At 57.3% G+C, this 19,849-nt stretch overlaps 1 protein-coding gene across 1 annotated transcript in view; it reads right to left on the reverse strand.

Moving 5' to 3' along the window:
- MACROD1 (mono-ADP ribosylhydrolase 1) overlaps nt 1–19,849 on the reverse strand; it is a 152,665-nt gene that overhangs the window by 127,782 nt on the left and 5,034 nt on the right. The window contains exons 2-3 of the mRNA XM_082844815.1: nt 14,263–14,364; nt 13,503–13,619 (exon numbers count right to left, since the gene is read on the reverse strand). Coding sequence (XP_082700941.1) covers nt 13,503–13,619; nt 14,263–14,364 — 219 coding nt within the window. The remainder of the gene's footprint in view (nt 1–13,502; nt 13,620–14,262; nt 14,365–19,849) is intronic.

Consider the following 19,849-nt stretch of genomic DNA (forward strand, 5'->3'; position numbering starts at 1 on the left):
CTGAGCCCAGCTGCACTGGCTCCCCAAAACCAGGGAGGGCTCACTGGCACCCTGTGACCACCCCTCTCCCACCCGCCACCTGGCAGAAGAGTCAGACTGCAGATTGCAGGCCACCTGGTGCCAGCCAAGGTCACCCCCCTGCTCTGCGCCATGCTTGGGTGAGCCTCCCGGGAGGACAAACAACACCGCCACAAAGGTGGTCACGATGACCTCTGCATGACAGAAGGGGGGTTCCCTGACCTCCCCCAAGCTCTCCAAATACCCTCATCCTGGGCTGACACCATGCCCACTCACCAGACACCTAGAACTACGAGTGGTTGCCATGAGCCCACTGCCCCTCATTCATTCATTCACTCACTCATTTATTCAAAGGTGATTTGACGTAGGGGAAAGGACCTAGGATCTGGTTCAAGCTTCCGGACTGTCTGGAGACAGACTTAATATCCCAGCACCACTGCTTCCCAACCTGAGAAGCGGGAATACTAAAAGGCAGCTCCCAGGTCACTGTTATGATGATTATCTTGGGCTCAGAGAACTGCTGGAAGAGGAGGGGACCAAGGTCTGGGTCTGTGGGGCAGGAGGCTGGGCCAGGTCTGAGGGCAAAGTGCCAGGGGCAGGCCTGCCAGCCAGAGGGGAGGGGGCCAGTCTGGAGACAGGGGGATAGTCAAAATGACCCCAACAGTCCCTTCCAGACAAGGATGAAACAGGGTCGGAGGACAGGGCATCCAGGCCCTAAAAATCCCACCCTCAGGGCAAATCCATTGTGTAGCCAACAGATCCACAGACAAGGGTAAGAGAGGGACCCCCTCCCCCTGGGGACTGTGGGGACCCCCTCAGAAGTCACTCCTTCCTCCTCCTTTTCCTCCAGGATCAAAGCACATCGCGACATGGAATTAGCCGCAAGCTCAGCCTCCGGCTTAACCACAAAGAGGTGGAGAGAAGTGAGTATCTTCTAACCAAGGACGCCCCCCGCAAAGGGGCCTGCAGAGTCACTGTGGGAGCACGAGAGGTGGGGAGGTGGGGTGCCAGCCCATGGGAGCTTGGGGTGGGCTCCAAGAGCCTCTCCAGGCTGGCTGTGGGGCTGAGAGGCGGCATTTGCATGGAGAGCCTCTGTGGCTCTGGAATTTATGCAGCTGCCTGTGTGATTCCTAAGGCGAGACGAATCTCCAGGCCGCTTTTCTCAGCAGGAACAAGTCTTTTCCTCAAATTGATGGTGACACATCTTTAAACTCCGATATTAAGGGGGGAAAGATTTTGCTGCCCCCCGCCCGGAGGCGACCGTTATTAGTCACTGGCTCATCTGAGAGAAATCACAGTGGCGGACCCAGGGGGCCTGCACAAGGCAAGAGGCCCAGAGGCCAGGCCGCTGACAAGGCAATGGGCAGCGACAAAAGAGATGGCAGAGGGGCCTCCCACATCCGGAGCAAAGCACTTAGAGATGGCACTCTGGAGCAAGGGATGAAGCATCTGTAGGGGTAATAAAGAAGAGTTGGGGGCCTCCCTGGTGGCGCAGTGGTTGAGAGTCCGCCTGCCGATGCAGGGGACGCGGGGTCGTGCCCCGGTCCGGGAAGATCCCACATGCCACGGAGCGGCTGGGCCCGTGAGCCATGGCCGCTGAGCCTGTGCGTCTGGAGCCTGTGCTCCGCAATGGGAGAGGCCACAACAGTGAGTGGCCCGTGTACCACAAAAAAAAAAAAAAAAAAGTGTTGGTAAGGGTGACAGAGGGAGACAATGGAGGGAAAAGGGACAGAGTAGAAAGAGAAAGAGGCATTAAGCTGAAATATAAATGGATTTCCAAGCTTAGAGTTACAGAACCTAAAATCTTGTTTCCCTTCTTGCTATGGCTGCCAGGAAGCTCAAAGCCACTTGTCATATTCAGTTGCAATAGACTTGTTCCAATGGCCTAGCTTTGAGGTGTCTTATGGGTGGGGCCAAGGTAAGTGTCAGGAGCCAAGCTGCCCAAGCAGCCACCAAGAGCATAACACACAAGGGCATGGTCCCTTAGTAGACCAGACACCAGCATCCCAAGGCAGGAGGTAGGGCTGAACAGACCCAGGAACCAGGCAAGAGGCCAGCAGGTCAGAAAGCACGTGCAAAGGGCATCCAGGCCAAAGGGTTCCAGGTGTGGCCAAGAGCACAGGGCACAATCTTATTGGATGCCCAGGTCAGCTTCCTCCTTGTGACTTGTTTCTTTTTATTCCTGTTTTAATCCTTCCCCGGTTTTATTATATCTGTTTTTCAATGGAAACAGGTAGGTTAAACGTTTTTAAAAAATCAATTCCAGCTCAAACGCCCACTTGCTCAGTGATAACAGTCACCATTTGTTGAGTTCCAGTGACTTGCCAGACATTTGCATGCATCTCCGTCCTCCAAACCACCTTCGGAGGGGGCAGCACTCTCCCAGGTTTACAGACGAGAAAACCGAGGCTCAGAGGGGAGGTGTATCCCGGTCAAGGTCACAAGAGCTCCTAAGTGGCCACAGCAGCCCTGGTCCCTAACATGCCCCCACTCCCAGCCCCTGAGTCCCAGAGCCCAGCACCCTGTTCTATGCACCAGAGGGGGCTCCCATCTGCCTTGTTAGGAGGGAGATCAGGCTGAGTCAAGGTCAAGGCCGGGGAGGCCAAGAGGTGGTCAGGTGACCCACAGAATTCCATCAACAACACTCTGGTCCCCTCCCTGCCAAACCCCAAAGCTTCAGCCACAACCTGCCCCACCTTTGCATGACCCATGAGCCTCACCAGAAAGTTCCCGCCAGCTGCCAAGCAGGCCTTAGCTCCTTTGACAAAGCTGTAAGGCTCCCGTCACAAATGTCAATTCTGGGCCATTTGCTTCATAGATTTTAACGTTCCTGTTTCTCCTCAACACCCTCAGCAAGGTAGCTCTTGCTTTTCAAAAGGGATGTGGCGTTTGATGATGTTTAAACCTACGTGAAATACAGCCAGGCGGCAATAATAAAACAGGCTCGAGCCCTGCTGGTAGGGGGATGGCTGACAGCCCGGCCTCTCTCTTCCCACATGCTACGCAGCCACCGCAGCTAAGCTCCTATTTTTATGGCAATTACAATGTCCGAAGAGGGGGAGACAGCAGCGAGGGGAAGGAGGAGGGTGGGTACCGCTCTACAGGACCACTTGTTGCCGCTGGGTGTCGGCTTCAGCTGATGGGGTTTTAATGAACCAAAGCGGGTGATGCCAGTCAGCCGTGTCCACCCCCCACTGCCACCCTCTCAGGGCCATCCGGGCTCACTGTCAAACCCGGGTCCACACCCAGTACCTGTCCTCCCCAGAGGCTGCAGCCCAAGCTCCTGGTTCCCAAGTCCTCATTGGCTCCTGACACTCCCACAAGGACATAAATATCTGTGGTCCCTCCCCTGCCCGATGTGCAGGCAGCAGGAGTTCCCGCCACTGTGCCCACCGGGCAGCCTGCTTTCACCCAGCAGTCCTCAGCAGAGATGAGTTGTTAGTTCCTGTCCTTTTGTGTCCCTCCTGGGGAACTGCTGTGCAGACATTCTTGGACAGCCCCCGCCACGTGCCAGCCCTGTCCAGGGATGGAGACCAGGGGTCAGTGGACCCTGATCCTGCCCTCCAGGGGCTCCGGTCTAGTGGGTGGTGCAGTGAGATACTTCACTAATAAGAACAATACTTATCATTTACTGAGCCCCTCCAGTGCGCAAGGCATTACAGGCACTAACTCATTTTTTCCTCTTCATTCTCCCATGAGGTGCACGTGTGGAAACTGAGGCCCGGAGAAGCAGCTAGTGGAACCAGACTTTACCCCAATCTATCAATATTTTGTGAGCTGGCTCTGAGGCCAGCCCGTGCCACACCCGTGGGGGGCTTCCAGCCCAGGCCTGGCTCCAGGACTCCCCAGAACAGCTACACCCCTTCCATAAGTGATCAGTCAAGATTACAAGGGGGAGATTCCCTGGTAGTCCAGTGGTTAGGACTCCTCACATCCACTGACGAGGGCGTGGGTTCGATCCCTGGTTGGGGAACCAAGATCCCACAAGCTGCTCAGCGTGGCCAGAAAAAAAAAAAAAGATTGCAGGGAAAGGGAACCCGTGATGCAGTCACTGCACCCACGTGAAACACGGCTGCCAGCAGGGCCTGAGGAAACGTGAGTAGAAACGATTTGCAAAATAAATAAATGAGCCCCAAAGGTGAGCTTCTGAAATGCAAGAAGACCCCAAGGAGGGGAGAGGAAGGGAGGGCTGGGAGCTACAGGTGGCTTCAGGTCTGCCAGCTCGGGCTCAGGCGAGGCAGCCAAGCTCTGAAGGACAGCTTCAGTCAACACCCCACCTCCTGGCCCCCTGGGGAGAGGGAACATCCCCTGTCCTGGGCTGTTCCCATGTGACACACACACCTTTCCCCATAGAAGGCAGAGCAGACACTGACAGCCCTGCCACGGAGGGGAGGGGGGCTAGCCCTCCTGCCCTGCATGCTCACGGTCAAGAGACCCCAAATCCAACAGACTAGGGGTCAGGAAGGGCCCTCCTCACCTCCCTGGGCCCAGCAAGTGCTCGGCTCACCACAGGGAGGACAGGAAGGCGGTGCCCTTGACATCCCCTGACCCAGCCCTACTGAGGGCTGGTGCACAGCAGTCCTGGCTCCACGGGTCTGAGCTGCCCTCCCAGAGAAGCAGCAACAGCAGGAGGCCCAGAGCTGGCATTTCTTGGGTTTCCTCTATCCCAGACGTCACTGTGCTGAGCGAATTGTCTCCTTTCAAACTCACGATGAGGGACTTCCCGGTGGTCCAGTGATTAAGACTCTATACTCTCAATGCAGGGGGCCTGGGTTCCATCCCTGGCCAGGGAACTAGAGCCCGCACGCCGCAGCTAAATCTCCCGCACGTAGCAACGAAGATCCCGCAGGTGGCAACGAAGATCCTGCGAGCTGCACCTAAGACCTGGCTCAGCCAAAATAAATAAATAAACATTTAAAAAACAAACAAACTCACAATGACCCAGGACGTGGGTCCTAATGCACATTTTTTTTGTTTGTTTTTTTGGCTGCACTGGGTCTTCGTTGCTGCACGCAGGGCTCTCTCTAGTTGTGGTGAAAAGGGGCTACTCTTCTTTGCGGTACGCGGGCTTCTCATTGCGGTGGCTTCTCTTGTTGCAGAGCACGGGCTCTAGGTGTGCGGGCTTCAGTAGCTGCGGTGTGTGGGCTCAGTAGTTGTGGCTCACGGGCTCTAGAGTGCAGGCTCAGTAGTTGTGGCGCACGGGCTTAGTTGCTCCGCGGCATGTGGGATCTTCCCAGACACAGGGATCAAACCCGTGTCCCGTGCATTGGCAGGCAGATTCTTAACCACTGCGCCACCAGGGAAGCCCCCTAATGCACTTTTATCCCCGTTTTACAGATGAGAAAACCGAGGCTCAGAAAGGTGAAGGGGCTTGCCTGAGGCCACACAGCTGGTGCACAGTGGAGCCGGGACTCATACCCAGGACTCCAAGTCCCAATTTCAATGTCCTGTAATGGAGACTCCAGAGCGGGTGGGGCTGTCTGGAGATTGGGAGGTGAGGAGCCAGGGGCTGGATACTTTCACTCTCTTTTAGGTCATGTTATGTCTTAGAGGCCACCCCAAGTTGGGACCAGGGCAGGTCCCACCCAGGAGTCCCCAGAGCCAGGCTCTGGTGTGTGTATGTAAGCCCACCCTAGGGGTCTGGAGAGAGCAGATTCATCTCAACACCCCCACAAACAGCACTGTCTGCACAGAGCTTTGTGTTGAGAGGGAGGGAAGGGGACCCCAGTTCCTGGGGGGAATCCATGGCTTTCACATGCTGTGCCAGAGCCCCTTCACCTCCTAGGGACACAGGGTACCCATGCAAGACACAGCCTCCTGGGGAGGCCCGAAGCTGGCTGGGCAGCCCTTTGCCAAGGCACTGCAGGATCATTCCGGGAGAGCGATCCAAGGGCTGCAGATCCAGCCCTTTTCATGCTTGGCCAATTTAATGGTCCCCATTAATTTCAAAACACACACATTCCCACAAGCTCCAGGCTCCTCAGCTCAGTGCTTGGGGTGGAGATCATGTCAGGGACACAGGCCGGCACACTGGTGTGGGTGCTGAAGGCTGGCAGCCTCAAGGACGAGATGAGCCGGACAGAAAGGGCTCAGGGCCCCTCAGCAGGGGGTGGCGGGCAGCGGAGCCCTACCTGTGTTTCCTGACCATCTGTGTGTTGTGATGGGGAGAAAAAGGCCCAGGAGAAAGGGCAGTGCTGGGAGTTAGGAAGGCCTGCTTTGCCACTTCCCTGCTATGTGACCCTGAGCAGGTCACCGTCTCTCTCTGGGCTTCAGATGCTCCCCTGTCTTCCCTACAAGACTGCAAATGCCTTGGTGGCAGGCACTGGGTCATTGGGCCTCACACTGAGCCAGGAACCTCACCAGCTGCCCACACAAATGGCAGTCTGCCACTGTCCTCTCCTGCATGATGCTTTAGTCCCTTCTAGTCCCTTCCAGCCCTGGTTTCTATGACCGACCAAGAGGGCTGCATGGGGTCTGGGCTGGGGCAGAAGGAGGGGGCCCAGAGGGGATCACTGGTTCATCCAGTCCTTCCTGCTGTCTGACCAACTCTCGAGGACATCTGATCACTCATTCAATCAACAAACATTTACTGAGTCTCAGGACAAAAGATCATTGGGTCCAAGGTCCATTGCCCACTGTCACATTCCCTATGGAAGGACAGGAACAATCTGGCTAATAAAGGGAAACTTGGGAGAAGACCTTGGGGCAGAAGGACCTTCCAGGATCCTCGAGTCCTGCCCATCGGCCAGAGCTTGGCTCACTGGCCCAGGCCCTGTGAGCCCTTGAGGGAATCTCAATAATTCAGAAGGGATCCATCATTTATGAATTTATGTAACCGCTTCTCGACCTTGTGGAAATGAGCCTCCCTCCTCCTGCAGTGGTGGAAATCAGGCCTTGGCACAGTCTTTGGTGTCCCAGGCTTTCTAATGTGGGGAGAGAGCCACCTGCACCCCAGGCCTCCCTGTTGGCCTCCCAATCCACTCAGCCCCCCACCCCTAGACTGGACCCAGAGGGAACTTCTGAAAAAGCAAACGTGACGGTATCCCTCTCAAACCCAAGTTTGAAAGATGAGGGTTTGATTCCTGGCTCGGCCTTTTACCCAGCACTGTGGTCCCATACGTTCCTCGGTCTCCTCATCTGTAAACTGGGGGAATATTATTGCCTGCCTCAGAAGTGAGGTGATATGTCCAGTGTGGGGGCAGCCCCTGGCCCAGAGGGAACAAACAGTAACATACTACCCCCACCCAGAAGCAGGGCTTGGTGGGGTGCTCAGGGCAAGGACTGGGGCACAGGACGACCAAGCAGCCACAGGAGCAGGAGCCCACCACAAGGCCTCATGGGGCCCATGAGCTTGGACCCATCTTTTCTGCACTGACCACCCAGTCCCCATCCCGCTTCTCTGTTTCCCTGTAGTGAGGACAGATGACAGCAGACCCACTCTGGGGACCCCAAATTTTAAACCAGAAAAGAAAAGGGAACAAAGAGAAGGTATTCCCAGCTACCCACGAAAAAAGTGGGGGTGGGGATTTCCTGGAGACTCTTTAGTCTGGCAAACCTTCCCTACCTGTGCCACTACTGCTTAGCTGTGTGGCCTTAGGTAAGATGCTTCAAGTCTCTGAACCTTAGTTTCCCATTGACACCGTGGGGCTGATATAACACCAGGAGGCTAGGAGAGGTAGCATGGGGTGTGGATACAGGCTAGACCTAGAGGGAGACCCTCAGCTCAGGACCCACCACGGCTCATTCCAAGCCCCCCAGAACTTCCCCTGAGTCCCACCTGCCTCACCCTCCCTGCCAGTGCTCTCCCTCTCTCCCCTTAGAATGTCCTTGTCCAACTTCTAACTCAGATCCCTACTTCTCAGCTCAAGTACTGCCTCCTCCAGGCAGCCCTCCAGATTGCCTCCCACCCTTGCAGGTGTGATTCCCATCCCTCAGGCACTTTGCTGTCCCTTCCATTCATATTTTTCACTCTGCATTTGGGAATTGAGATTGAGTCTTCTGTAGCCCAGGACCTACCCCAATGCCTGGTGCACAACAGGCCTGCCATGTACGCCTGCTGATCGAATGAATGAAAGGCTACACCACGTGAGTTTGAATTCTGACTCAGTCACCTGCCGAGCTGGGGCATGTTATCTCCTTCTTGAGCCTCAGTTTGATCACTGAAAATGGGGATCCGAGCCCTGCCTGCTTTGCGGGGATGCCAAGTGGTCGGCATGGAGGGAGTGGCCCGTCTCACCTGTGCTCCCCAGGGGCCAGGGCCCAGGGAGTCTTCCGTGGCTCACAGGTTCCCGCCCACCCTCCTTGTCCACTGCGAAGAGGCTGCTGCTGAAGGTAGCTGTGGAGGCCCGGCCTCAGTAAACACCTTTAAATCTGAAGTGACGGGTAAAGCGATTTACGGAGACAGTTCAGCGTCAGATCACTTCCCACAAGGCAGTCGGCGTCCCTCGGCCTCCCTGCTTGCTATTCCATCAAGGTGGTCTCTAAATCACTGACTCCGAGCGGTGGCCCAGGGACAGCCAGGGGGCCAGGCTCCTCCGGGCCCTCCTGGCAGCAGAAGGGATGAAGCAAGGGCTTTGGCTGGCTTGCCAAGGAGACGAGGGTGATAGAAGCAGCTGGCAGATTTTCACAAATCAAAGCCCCAAGACTTAAGGAAACAGAGCACCACTTCATGCCTTATTTTAAATAAATAAGCAACTTAAAAAAACTCCCAGCGAGGCCAGCTTGTCGCTGTGAAACATGGCTCCCCACCTGTTCTGCACGGCCCGGCCCGCATGCCGGGTCCCCTCAAAGGCTCCCCTGACCCTCCTCGCCTCCCGCGCCCTCCTTGCAGAATTAATTGGTCCCTGAGGCGACCCGTGGCACTCTGCTCAGACCTCGCTTCCAGTGTTTTGTCACATTATATTCTACTTAGTCTCTCTCGTGCTGACTTTCCAATACTAATTTACAGGAGCTTACTATGTGCCAACCCTGGGGTGGGGCCAACGATGCTCCATTCTTCAGATGGGGAAATAGAGGCTTGGAGACACCTGACCGGAGGCCACAGCACGCGCATGGCCTTGACTCAGTGGCCTGGGACAGCTTTGCAGTTTAATATTCCTTCTGTCTTTGCACAAAGCATCACATTCATCCCTGCTCCGTCCCGTTATGCCCTGAAGGCCAAAGCCAGCAGCCGGACCCTGGACTGGCCAAGAATGGGGGTCTTTCTTTGTGCCAAGACATTTCCTGCCTGGGATTCAGCTGTCTGTCAGGAACTAGGGGCCCACAAGCACAGGCTTGGTAAGCTGGCAAACTCAAGGGCATGGAAGGGACCCTGTCAAGGTCATGCTGCCTCTCCCCATAGTCCCCACCATTCCATGGCAAAGAGAAGACATAAACACTCCAGAAGCTGAGGCACCCCCCCAGACCCAAGCTTTCTCTGGAGGAGATGCTAGGCCTGGCTCTCTCTACACACAGCCTGGGGGACGTGGGGCCAAGCTGGAGAGGCAGGCGCTGCCCCAAAGAATCTCCTGCTCCAGAATGGGGGCTGCAGGGGCTTCCTGGCTTATCTCACCAGCGTGGCAGCCCAATTTAATTAAGATGGATGCAGTGTGCCCCCGTGGGCAGGAGCCGCGGCCAGCACAGATGGCAGGAGCCTGAGACTCTCCAGACTCTGCCCGAGCAAGTGGCCTCGGCTGGCAGCCACTGGGGCAAGACCAAGGATGACCCGGGGAGGCCTGCACTGCCCCTGGGGGCTTCAGGGGGTTTGGTCCTGTCCCCTGTGACCTCATGCCCTGCCACCGGCCAGGCAAACATCCTCCTACTCTGTTCCAGCCCCCCTCCACATACCATATAACATACATCATATTATACACACAACAAATCACACACACATCCACTATTACAGGCACATAATGGCACACACACCCCAATCACATATCAAATATCAACAGAGTGGGGTAAAAACCAGCCCTGGACTTCAAATGCCAGGGGAACAGTTGGGAAACTGAGTCTGATTTTCCAAAGTCCTGAGCGAGGCTGTGGGTGGAGTCACTCTGCGGGGAGGGGAGAAGTGAAGGGGGCAGGAAGAGAGGACACCCGGCCCCTGCCCTCTCCAAGGACCCCCAGGGTCCTCCCTAGGGATGGGAAGAGCGCCTGCGTGGCTGGAGACACCCCCGAGCCACAGTTCTTCAGGATGGAGGGGTTCTGGGGCGCTGATCCCTTTCTCGCACAGGCCCTTCCCAGCCCCCTGCAGGCCTCCCCCTCCATGGTCCCTGCAGCTGGAGCAAGGCCCAGGCAGCGATGGCATCTTCCCTCCCCTTCCCCATCTGGCCTCAGGGACAAAGAGAGACTCCCCGCCCCCCACCCCCTCCCGAGAAAATCCAGAAGCTCCACAGTGGACCTCCAGCCCCCAGCCTGTCCGACCCACACGGCTCCCCATGGGCCACAGACCCTGGCGGGACCAACACTGCCCCTGACTTCAAAAATAAAAATTAAAAAATCCCCACCCCGAGATAAGTGCTCGCTCCTTTTCCTCATTGTGGTGGCTCCGCGGTCGGCGCTGAGAAGCAATTATTCAGGGCTAATGAGTATAATCAAGTCAAATAGAATTTAATGGACACGTATTCTCTTCCTGCTTGAAACTTTACATATGAATTAAGCACATGTGGGTTTCACGAGGCACAGACCAGATTTATGCAGCCCTGAAAAGCCCCTCGCTGCCGCGACTTTTATTCCGCTAATAAACAGGCTGATTTACCGGCCCTGCCGTGCGCAGGAACCGCGATCTCTGCTGCCCCCTGGTGGGCGGCGGCCCCAGGCCATGGTTGGGAGGTGCCCAGGGAGGATGCTGGAGGGTACCAAACCCACCAAAGACCCCGAGGTCTGATTAGTGCCAAGGCCACCCAAACACCGGGCTGGGAAAACCTGCAGGGAGGGTCTGCAGGGGATGCAGGCTCTGGGTGGGAGCTCTGGATCCAGGGCCCACCTCAGCCTTTTTTTGGGGTTCCAGGCAGGTTCTGGGTCCTCCCTGCTATGAGACTCTTTCTAGAAAAAAAGGAGATCCCGGGAAGACACACCAGGAGGTATTTAGTAAACTGAGGCAGGCAGGGGGAGGCATAGCTGCTCATTTGTAGGAAGTACCAGGATCCCTTGGCATCCCTGGGCCAGGGTTGACGTCCAGTGACTCTGCTGACATCAGTTCTAGCACCGACAACAGCGGTAGGTGCTGAGGGCTCTGTTCATGCCAGGTGCTGCGTGAGCATCACTGTTCATGGGCATCAGACCCTAATATCCCCAACTATCCAATGGGTGGGTTTCCCGCCATTCCCATCATGCAAGCCCAGGCAGGTACATGGAGAAGGGGAGTCCCCAGAAAGACACAGCAAACACTGCCACGCCCAGCCCTGGCGAATCAAATGAAGCCAGGACCAAAGCGCTTCCCTGAGAGCATGAGAGGCTGACAGAGCTGCTGCACTCAGAGTCTGGCCAGGCACAAGGGCACTTAGGCAGAGCCATTAATCATGCCTGCAGCCCCGCGGGCAGGCTCCAGAGCCCCCACACCACTCCATCTGCACTCTGCCCACACCCTGCCTGGGTCCCCACACCCTCCCTCCTGGCTGCCAACCATCAACCTGGCTGGGAAGGAGGGGATAAGATGCCCTACTTTTCTCTCTGGCCACTTTGCAGCTCAGGAAGAAAAGTACCAGTGGGGGGACTTCCCTGGTGGCGCAGTGGTTAAGAATCCACCTGCCATTGCAGGGCACACGGGCTCCAGCCCTGGTCCGGGAGGATCCCACATGCCACGGAGCAACTAAGCCCGTGCACCACAACTACTGAAGCCCTCGTGCCTAGAGCCCGTGCTCCGCAACAAGAGAAGCCACTGCAATGAGAAGCCCGCTCACCGCAACCAAGAGTAGCTCCCGCTCGCCACAACTAGAGAAAGCCCGCGCGCAGCAACAGAGACCCAACACAGACAAAAATAAATAATTAAAATAAATACATTTATTAAAAAAAAAAAAAGTACCAGCGGGGCGCCTCCCACACCCTTGCCAGTGACTGACAGGGCCCAGGGCACTAGGCAGGGCAGCCTCGCAGGCCTGTGGCAATGTCCCCTCAGCCGGGGCCCCAAGGCTTGGTCCTTCCACACCAGGCCATCCCTCTGGGGTCCAGGCAGCAAGAATACCCTTCTGTCCTGGGCCACTGTGACTTGACTTGTCTTAGCCCCGTGTCTCCCCAGATGGGGACCTCGCTGCTACCCACCATCCTAGTGGCCCAAGAGAAACACATCAGAGGAAGCAGAAACCCAAAGGTGACCCCACCACACCCTGCTCCGAGTCAGAACTCCTACCTTCCTGTGACTGGTCATCTGTGCGCTGAAATAGGCAATGAGGGGGGAGGGAACACCCCTGTGACCACACAGTTCTGCGAACATCAGCGGGGAGACATGCAGAGCAATGCCACTGCCGGAAATGCAACCCAGATCACAGACAAGCGGGCCCAGAGCGGATGAGCGGCCACCTCTCCCCTGGTCACTCAAGCCCAGTCGCTTAGCAAGACCAGCACGGGCACCACCAAGACCCAGAGTCACTTGGCCACTCCACGCCCTGGCCAGCACTGGGGTCAGCCAATGGCTGCAAGCCCAAGGGCGCGATGAAGGAGATTTGAGACGCTCCTGGGAGCGCCTGAGACTGCGCAGGTGGGGAGGGGCTAGCACGGTGGAGTTTCCCTATGAGTTGGAACCCAAGACAAGGGGGTCTGCCCAGGCCTGCGAACCTTTCTCCAAGAAGGAGGCTCCATCCTGTGACACTTGGCAACCACAGTGGGGGGATTCGGCCCCCACTCGCCCTTGTCCTGTGAACCACCTGAGCACCTGCTGGACTTGACCGCCCCTTGACACACCACTCCTGACCTCAGCCAGACAACCACTGCCTGGGAGCAGAGCCGCCACCTTCCTCCCTCTCGCAAGAGGGGAGAGACACAAAAGACTCCTCAACTCATCACAATAAACTGCCCAGCCAGCAAGAGCCGTCGCAGGAAGCTGACAGGGGTGCAGGGGCCTCTGCCCCCACCCTTCTTCTGACATGCTCCCCAACATGTTTCCTCGCCCACCCCAATTAGAAGGGGGGCTGGGAGGGCAGGAGGCGGAGGAAGGAAAGCAGTGGTCAGGGGCATCTGCAGCCCCCAAGGTCGGACCACCCCCTCTGGCCACCGCCTTCCTGGCAGGGCAGTCCGGCGCAATTCCAGCGGAGCTCTCTCCCTTACCCGCCACTAACGGGTCTCAGAGCTTCGAGGCAGCTCAGCCATGGCGCCCCTGACGCAGCAGGTGAGGGTTTCAAGGGGAGAGGAGTCCACGCTGCCGACACGCTGGGCTCCCGTGGCGCCAGCAGGCCACCCTCGCCCAGCCACCCGAGCCTCACTGGAGCCAGGTGGCATCCACGCGTGCCTGGTACAGTGACGAGGTGGCCACCCAGGTCTCTGGCTCAGGCTGGCCAGAAGCCCTCACTCACCGGCGTTGACGATGGCGTCCACCTCCAGCTTGGTGATATCACCTCGGAACAGGGAGATCTTCTCGTTGAGCTGCTTGTCCTTCTTGTACTTGGGCTCCTCCACCTTCACGGTCACCCCTGGAACAAGCAGAGGCCGAGGGTGGGGTCATAGAGAGGTGCCCACAGCATAGTGACCCACCAGTGGCCACCAGTCAGGCAAGCCACCATCAACTGCCCTCCACCTCCAGAGGCAACGTGCCGCGCGAGGAGCGACGACATGGTAATGACAGCCCACGTTGACTAAGCACCTACTGTGTGCAGCACACACTCATCTCCTTGAATCTTCACAACGTTCCACACAGGTAGAGTAGCAATGCCATCCATCCCCGTTTTACACACTAGGTAACTGAGGTCTAGGAGGGTTAAGTAACTTGGCCTGGGTTCCCGGTTACCAGGCCTGAAATTTGCAGGGCCTACGCGCTCACCAGGACGCTGCACTGCTGGCCGCTACACCAAGCAGCAAATCCCAGCTCCAGCGGCCATGGGATTGCAGGTCTAAGGCTCAGTTTCCCAACGGTATAATGGGGATAAAAACCGAACCTGCCTCAGGCTGTGTTGGTAATTAAATGAGGTGACACTGCAAAGGGCCCGCACACAGCAAGCACTCATAAATGCTGCCGCCATTCTCCTTCTTGGCCTTGTCTTTATGATTCTCCCAAGGTATGGGCCTGAAAGGGCCACGCACCACCCAGACAGCTGGGCTGCCCAGCGCAGGGCCTACCTTTCGCCGCCTCCTTCCACGTCGGGATCTTCTTCAGCCTGACGTAGTCCCGGCAGAAGTAATGTTCCTCCCGCTGCTTGTCACTCAGGCCCTTCAGAAACGCTGCAGGGGCGGGTGGGGTGGGCAGGAGAGTCAGGCGGGCAGGGAGAGGAGCAGTCCAGGGGGCCTCCCCACCACCCACAGGTCTCCTATCCTCACGGGGATACTCGCCTCGCCCAAGGATGCAAAGCAGCCCTGCACACCCATCCTTCCCGCAAGCACACGGGGAGGGGCGCGGAAGGAGGGTCCCCTAGAAGATCTTGCTGTGCCCTCTTTGTTAGGAGGGGAAATTGAGGCCCATGGAAGTGGAGGGTGTCTCTCAGGCACCACAGACCTGAGTGCAGAATTCAACTCTGCCACTTTCCAGTTGCGTCCACACCTCTGGGTCCCTAATATCTTCAAGACAGCCCTTGCAGACTAATTTCAAGCTTACTCATACATGCTAAGGCCAGGTAGGTCGGCGGCACTGAATCAGTTACATCATCATTGTCGTTATTTGTAGGCAGCAGGACACAGGGAACCAGGACACCCGTGCTCCTCAAAGAGCCACAGAAGCAAGTGGGTCTGGTGCCCCTTTGTGACAAACCCCCTGCATTGGCAGAGTGCTCCCCGCGGAGAGATACCCACTGGGGTGAGTCATGAATCAAGGGAGTGGCTGGAATTGTCCCCATTTTACAGATAAAGAAACAGGCTCAGGAAGGTCAGGAAGCCACCCGTGGTCATACAGCTAGTGAGTGGGAAGCCAGGCCCCCCATCCACTCACAGATTCTGGGTCCACCCAGGCTGGTTCCCCTGCTGGGCCTGGTCTTCCCTTTGGGTGGCCCCAGGCAGGGAAGCCTCTCTCCAGAGCAGCAGTCCAGGCTCGCGGCTCGTGGGCTCCCCCTGTCGGCCTGAGACCACCAGGGCAGCCTGGCTCTCAGCCCAGCCTTGTCCTCCACCACACACTCCCCAGATGGAGCAGCCCCCAGTGACCACCAGGGGAGGGAGAGACAACAAAGAGGAAAGACGACAGTCAAGGAACCCAAAAAGCATCAGAAAATGTGCAGAGGTAGGAGGGCAATTAGAGGGGGTAGGGGGAGAGGTAGGGTCTGCCTGCTGGAGCCTTCTGTGGAAAGGCAGAGACAGACAGATATTCAAGAGACAGGTGGGTCCCCCATATGTGCCTTTGCCCTGCCGAAGTCAGTCCATCCAAGCCTCTGCTCCTCAAGATGCCCGAGGAGCCTGGAAAGGGCCCCGTTCACAGTCCAGCTCAACACTGTAGGGAATTATTACCAAAAGCTCGTTACACCTTGAATTTGCTTACACCAACTCCAGCTCAAGATAGAACCACACTCTCCGGCAGCCACTTCCCACCCCCTTCCTTAAACACCCATCACACGCAGGTCCTACACATGGTGCTGGAGATCCAACCCCCAGCAATGCAGACGTGGTCCTGGCCCTCGTGAATTTATAATGCAGCAGGGGAGACAGAGGCTGACCAGGCTTTACCCAATCAAGCGAGCAATCCAAATTCCAAGAAGTGCTACGGAAGGGACACTCGGGGACTGGGAGGGGAGGTAGCCGGAACCCCAGTCCAGGGGGGCTTAGCGGAGACTGGGAAGAGGACTGAGAGGCAGCCAGGGTAGGGAAGGGTGTTCCACCATCCGGAACAGCACGTTCGGGGTTCTGCGTGGGTGCAATCCAGGGTGTGGGGCAGGAGGCAAGCACAGGGGGAGAATGATGCTGAGGGGAGACAGGGGCACCTCATCGCAGGGGCACCCAAATCAGATTAAAAATGCTTCCACCAGGTAGAGATTAAGAATCCCCCACAGAAGTGCCATTCTCATTCTTTCTAAGAGGCAAGGGTATCCAGCGTGGATGGTACCCAGCGTGGACAGTCCCCTCTGTCACTAGAGTCCCTGGATGCTCACAGCCCATTTCCCAGCCTCCTTCTCAAGGGTCTGCCCTCCCCATGATCTGAGAAACAGGCCAAGAGCTCCTACTTTAAACGCTCCTTTCTTTGCGTGTTGGGAGGGGTGGCGGTGGGGGGATGGTGCTGGTATTTGAAGGAACTGAAGTGCTTCTCCAAGCCTTGCTTGTCTTCTTCTGTAAAATGGGGGCACAGAAAGCTCCCTCGCGTTAAATGAGAAGCAGAACAGGCTTAGCTGGGCACAAAACAAAGCACTCAGCTGCCGGCAGACGGTACCACCAAGCAAAAAACAGGCTCGACTCCATCCAGGCTCTGCCTCTCCCTGGCAGTCTGAATACAGATCAGTCGGTTAACATATTTACTGAGCACCCACCATGCACCAAACCTGGAAGGCGAGGCGAGGTCTGGGGCCTGACCAAACAGAGGGGCGGCTGGGACAGCTTCCTGGAAGAGGTACCCCCAGTTTCTCCGGTCTGCCCCAGGAGCTGCAAATCGCTCGAGGAACCCCCACCAACCAAGCAGAGGCTCCCTCTTAATTCTCCATCTTCCCTAGGTGGCCACTCCAGCCGCTCCTTCGGAAGTGGGTGCCCCCTCCCCCTTCTCCCTCTCCCAAGCTCCTCCGCTCGTCCTCCCGGCCATCCAACCAGTGGACGCTGCCTCCCCCTCCCACCAAGGCAGAACCCCCCCCACACACCTGCCCATATCTCGTTCTCCCTCCCTCAGGTCACTGGGCACGAAGGCCCTTCCTCCCAGCCGAGGCCGCCCAGCTCACCTCCCCAAGGACTCACTCCTGCGGCTCCCCCTCCACTGGACTGTCCTGCCTGCCCTCAAACACCTTCTGGTGTACCCCGGCTTTTAAAACAAAACCCTCCCTCAACCACGCATTCCACACGCTGTAGCTGTGGCCTCGTTTCTCTGCCTCACTCCACTGTCTCCACTCGCTGTCTCCACTTCCTCCTCCCCCCGACCCCACCTCTCCATCAAGGCCAAGGTCAGAGGCACCACACTGGCCACTTGTCCTTATTCAGTGGCCCTTCCTGGCCTCCCCTGTACGCTCAGCACCCCCAACCCCTTCTTTCTTCTCAGGACCCCCAACTTCCGATCCCAGGCTGCTCGCTGGCCCCCCTTCTCAGCCTCCTTGCTGCCTCCCCTCTTCCTTAATCTACACCCTTTCCCTGGGTTTTCACATCAGTTCCACGCATTCGAAAACGCTCATGACCCCAAGGCTGCACCTCCAGCCCCTCGCCTCTTCCGCGCACCTGCTCCCCCAGGCCCACAGCCTGCTCTCACCCCCAAATTCTGTGTGTGCAGAACTGAGCTTCTGACCTTTGTATCCTTCCTCCTTCTCAGTGAACGGCCCCAGACTTTGCTGGGGCCCCAAACCAAGGGCCTTTCCTTTCTCTTCTTCCCTCTTCCATCCATCTGCAGGCTGTTAGATTTATCCCCCCAACACCACAGACACCGTGCCTCCTGCTACTCCCACCAGGGCTAAGCCTCCGTCATTGATTGCTCCCTAGACCCCTCTGGAAGCGCCTCCCCCCCGCCCCGCCCGGCCAGCTGACTCCCTGTGTCCACCCTATGGTCTGTTCCTAACACAGCAGCCCAGAGATATTAGGGACAGAAGTCAGATAGAAGCTGTCTCTCTGTGTGAAGCTCAGTTCAAACCCCAAGTCCTTGCCAGGGCTTGGAGAGCCTGCCTCTTTCCCAACCTCCTCCCGTGCGACCCTCCCCACTGCACTTCACCCTGCCCACAGCCCCTCAGCCTTTCAGTTCCCCCAACAGCCAAGCTGTTTCCCGCCTCAGGGCCCTTGTACCTGCTGTGCCTCCTGCCTGGTCTTCCTTTACAGTTCCCTCCTCACTGCCCTCCCCCTCCCAGAGCAGCTGCCTCCCCTACCATCTGTGCTTTGCTTGACCTTGGCCATATGGGGATATGTCATGTGTATGTTGGATTCCCAGCACCTGGCACAGCATAAAGCGTGTGTGAGTGTCCCCGGGCATCTGTGGGATGAATCAATGAACCAAGGAGCTGAGACCCGAAGGTTGCGGGCAAGTTTGCTAACAGCACAGGGTCTTCCGAGAGGAGGGAACAACGCGCGCAAAAGCCCTGAGGTCGGGGAGAGCGTACGGGTGGGGAAATGGAGAGAAATCCGGAACAGCTGGGCGGGAGAGCAAAAGCAAGGCTCTGGCAGCCTCCCCCGGCCCGTCCGGGGCGTTCGCCGGCCCGTGGCCTGGCCGCTGCTGGGGTTTGATTCCACTCTTGCTCCTCGGTCCCCCCAGGTTTGGGCTCATGACCTCCCACCATCATGTTCGTGGGCAAGGTGCTCACCCTCTCAGCCTCGGTTTTCTCGTCTCTAGAATAGGGACAAGGCCAGCCTTCCTTGGCACCCAAGCTTGCTGTGAACAAGAAGATTGGCTGCGAAAACACAGAGGAAGCTGTCGAGTGCGATACACACATCAGATATACTCAGTCTTTCCTGTGTGTGAAATAAGAAGGCCCAAAGAGAGCAAACGAAAACAAGACAAAATTTGGGAGGGGAAACATTATTTTTCCAACTTGGGGCAAAGCAGGTGCAGGAGCTGTTTAAGTTCTTTGGGTCCCCATATTTATCGTCTTGCACAACTGTGACCAAAGGCCCCCTCCGAGGCCTTGGCATGCCCAAGTGCCAGTACTCAGAGCTGGCTGGACCTGTGGCCGGAGTGCAGGCCCGTACTGTGACACAGCCAGAGCGCAGACCAACCCCATAGGACTCCCAAGACCGGAGTCCCTCCGGCTGGGGCAGGCCCCAGGCACCCCACGGCACTAGTCTGGGATGCCCAGAGATGGCTCAGGTCCCCGAGCAGACACCATCCGGCAGATGCCACCACCCTGCTTTACAAAATCAGCAGAGCAGTCGCCCTGGCCACAGGCAAGCAAAAGGAAGCCAGGGCGGGACCCAGCCCAGGGCTCTGTCCTGCACTGCCCTCCCCAGTACCCGAGGTCTGCTCTGAGTGACCCACAGCCCACGCAGTCCTCTCTCTCCAGCAAAGACCAAAACACGACTCTGCTTCCCGGAGACGGCAAAGGAAGACCGTCAGAGCTTCCAGCTCAGCTACCGGCTGACGAGGCGCCAACCTTGGGGACACCTGCCAGCCTGCCCTTCCGGCCTGTGGTCCCCAGGCGCACACCTCGCGAGGCCAGTGTGCGGGGTGCCGTGTTCTCACTCAACAAGGTTGCAGCCTGACCCCGAGGAGCCACAGGCTGCACTGCTCTGATTTATGGGAAGGAGAAGCCAGTTGAGGACCGGAGCGCTGTCTTCACAGCCTCAGCTTCATCAGCAGCGGGGCCGCCCCCAGGCCCTCCTCACTCGCTCTGGGAGGAGGAGAAGCAGGACGCTTACGGTGGGCATATGCCCCACACATTTATAACACGCGCCACCTCCCTCTGCCAGAAGGACGGGTGCCGACTTAAAGCACAAGTGAGATTTATTTTTCTTATAAAAGATGTACAACATACGTTTTAATTTTCTTTCCTTTTTGGAGAGGCGAGAGTATTTCACAGCTCAGTGAGACAGGTGCTGTAAAAGGATGTTTGCAGTAAATTTTGATGGGGAGGTCTGACCCCAGATGAAGCTTTCAGCGGCTCCCGGGCACGAAAGCCGA

Source organism: Leucopleurus acutus, assembly GCF_964270905.1.
Source record: "Leucopleurus acutus genome assembly, chromosome: 8".
Lineage (NCBI taxonomy): Eukaryota > Metazoa > Chordata > Mammalia > Artiodactyla > Delphinidae > Leucopleurus > Leucopleurus acutus.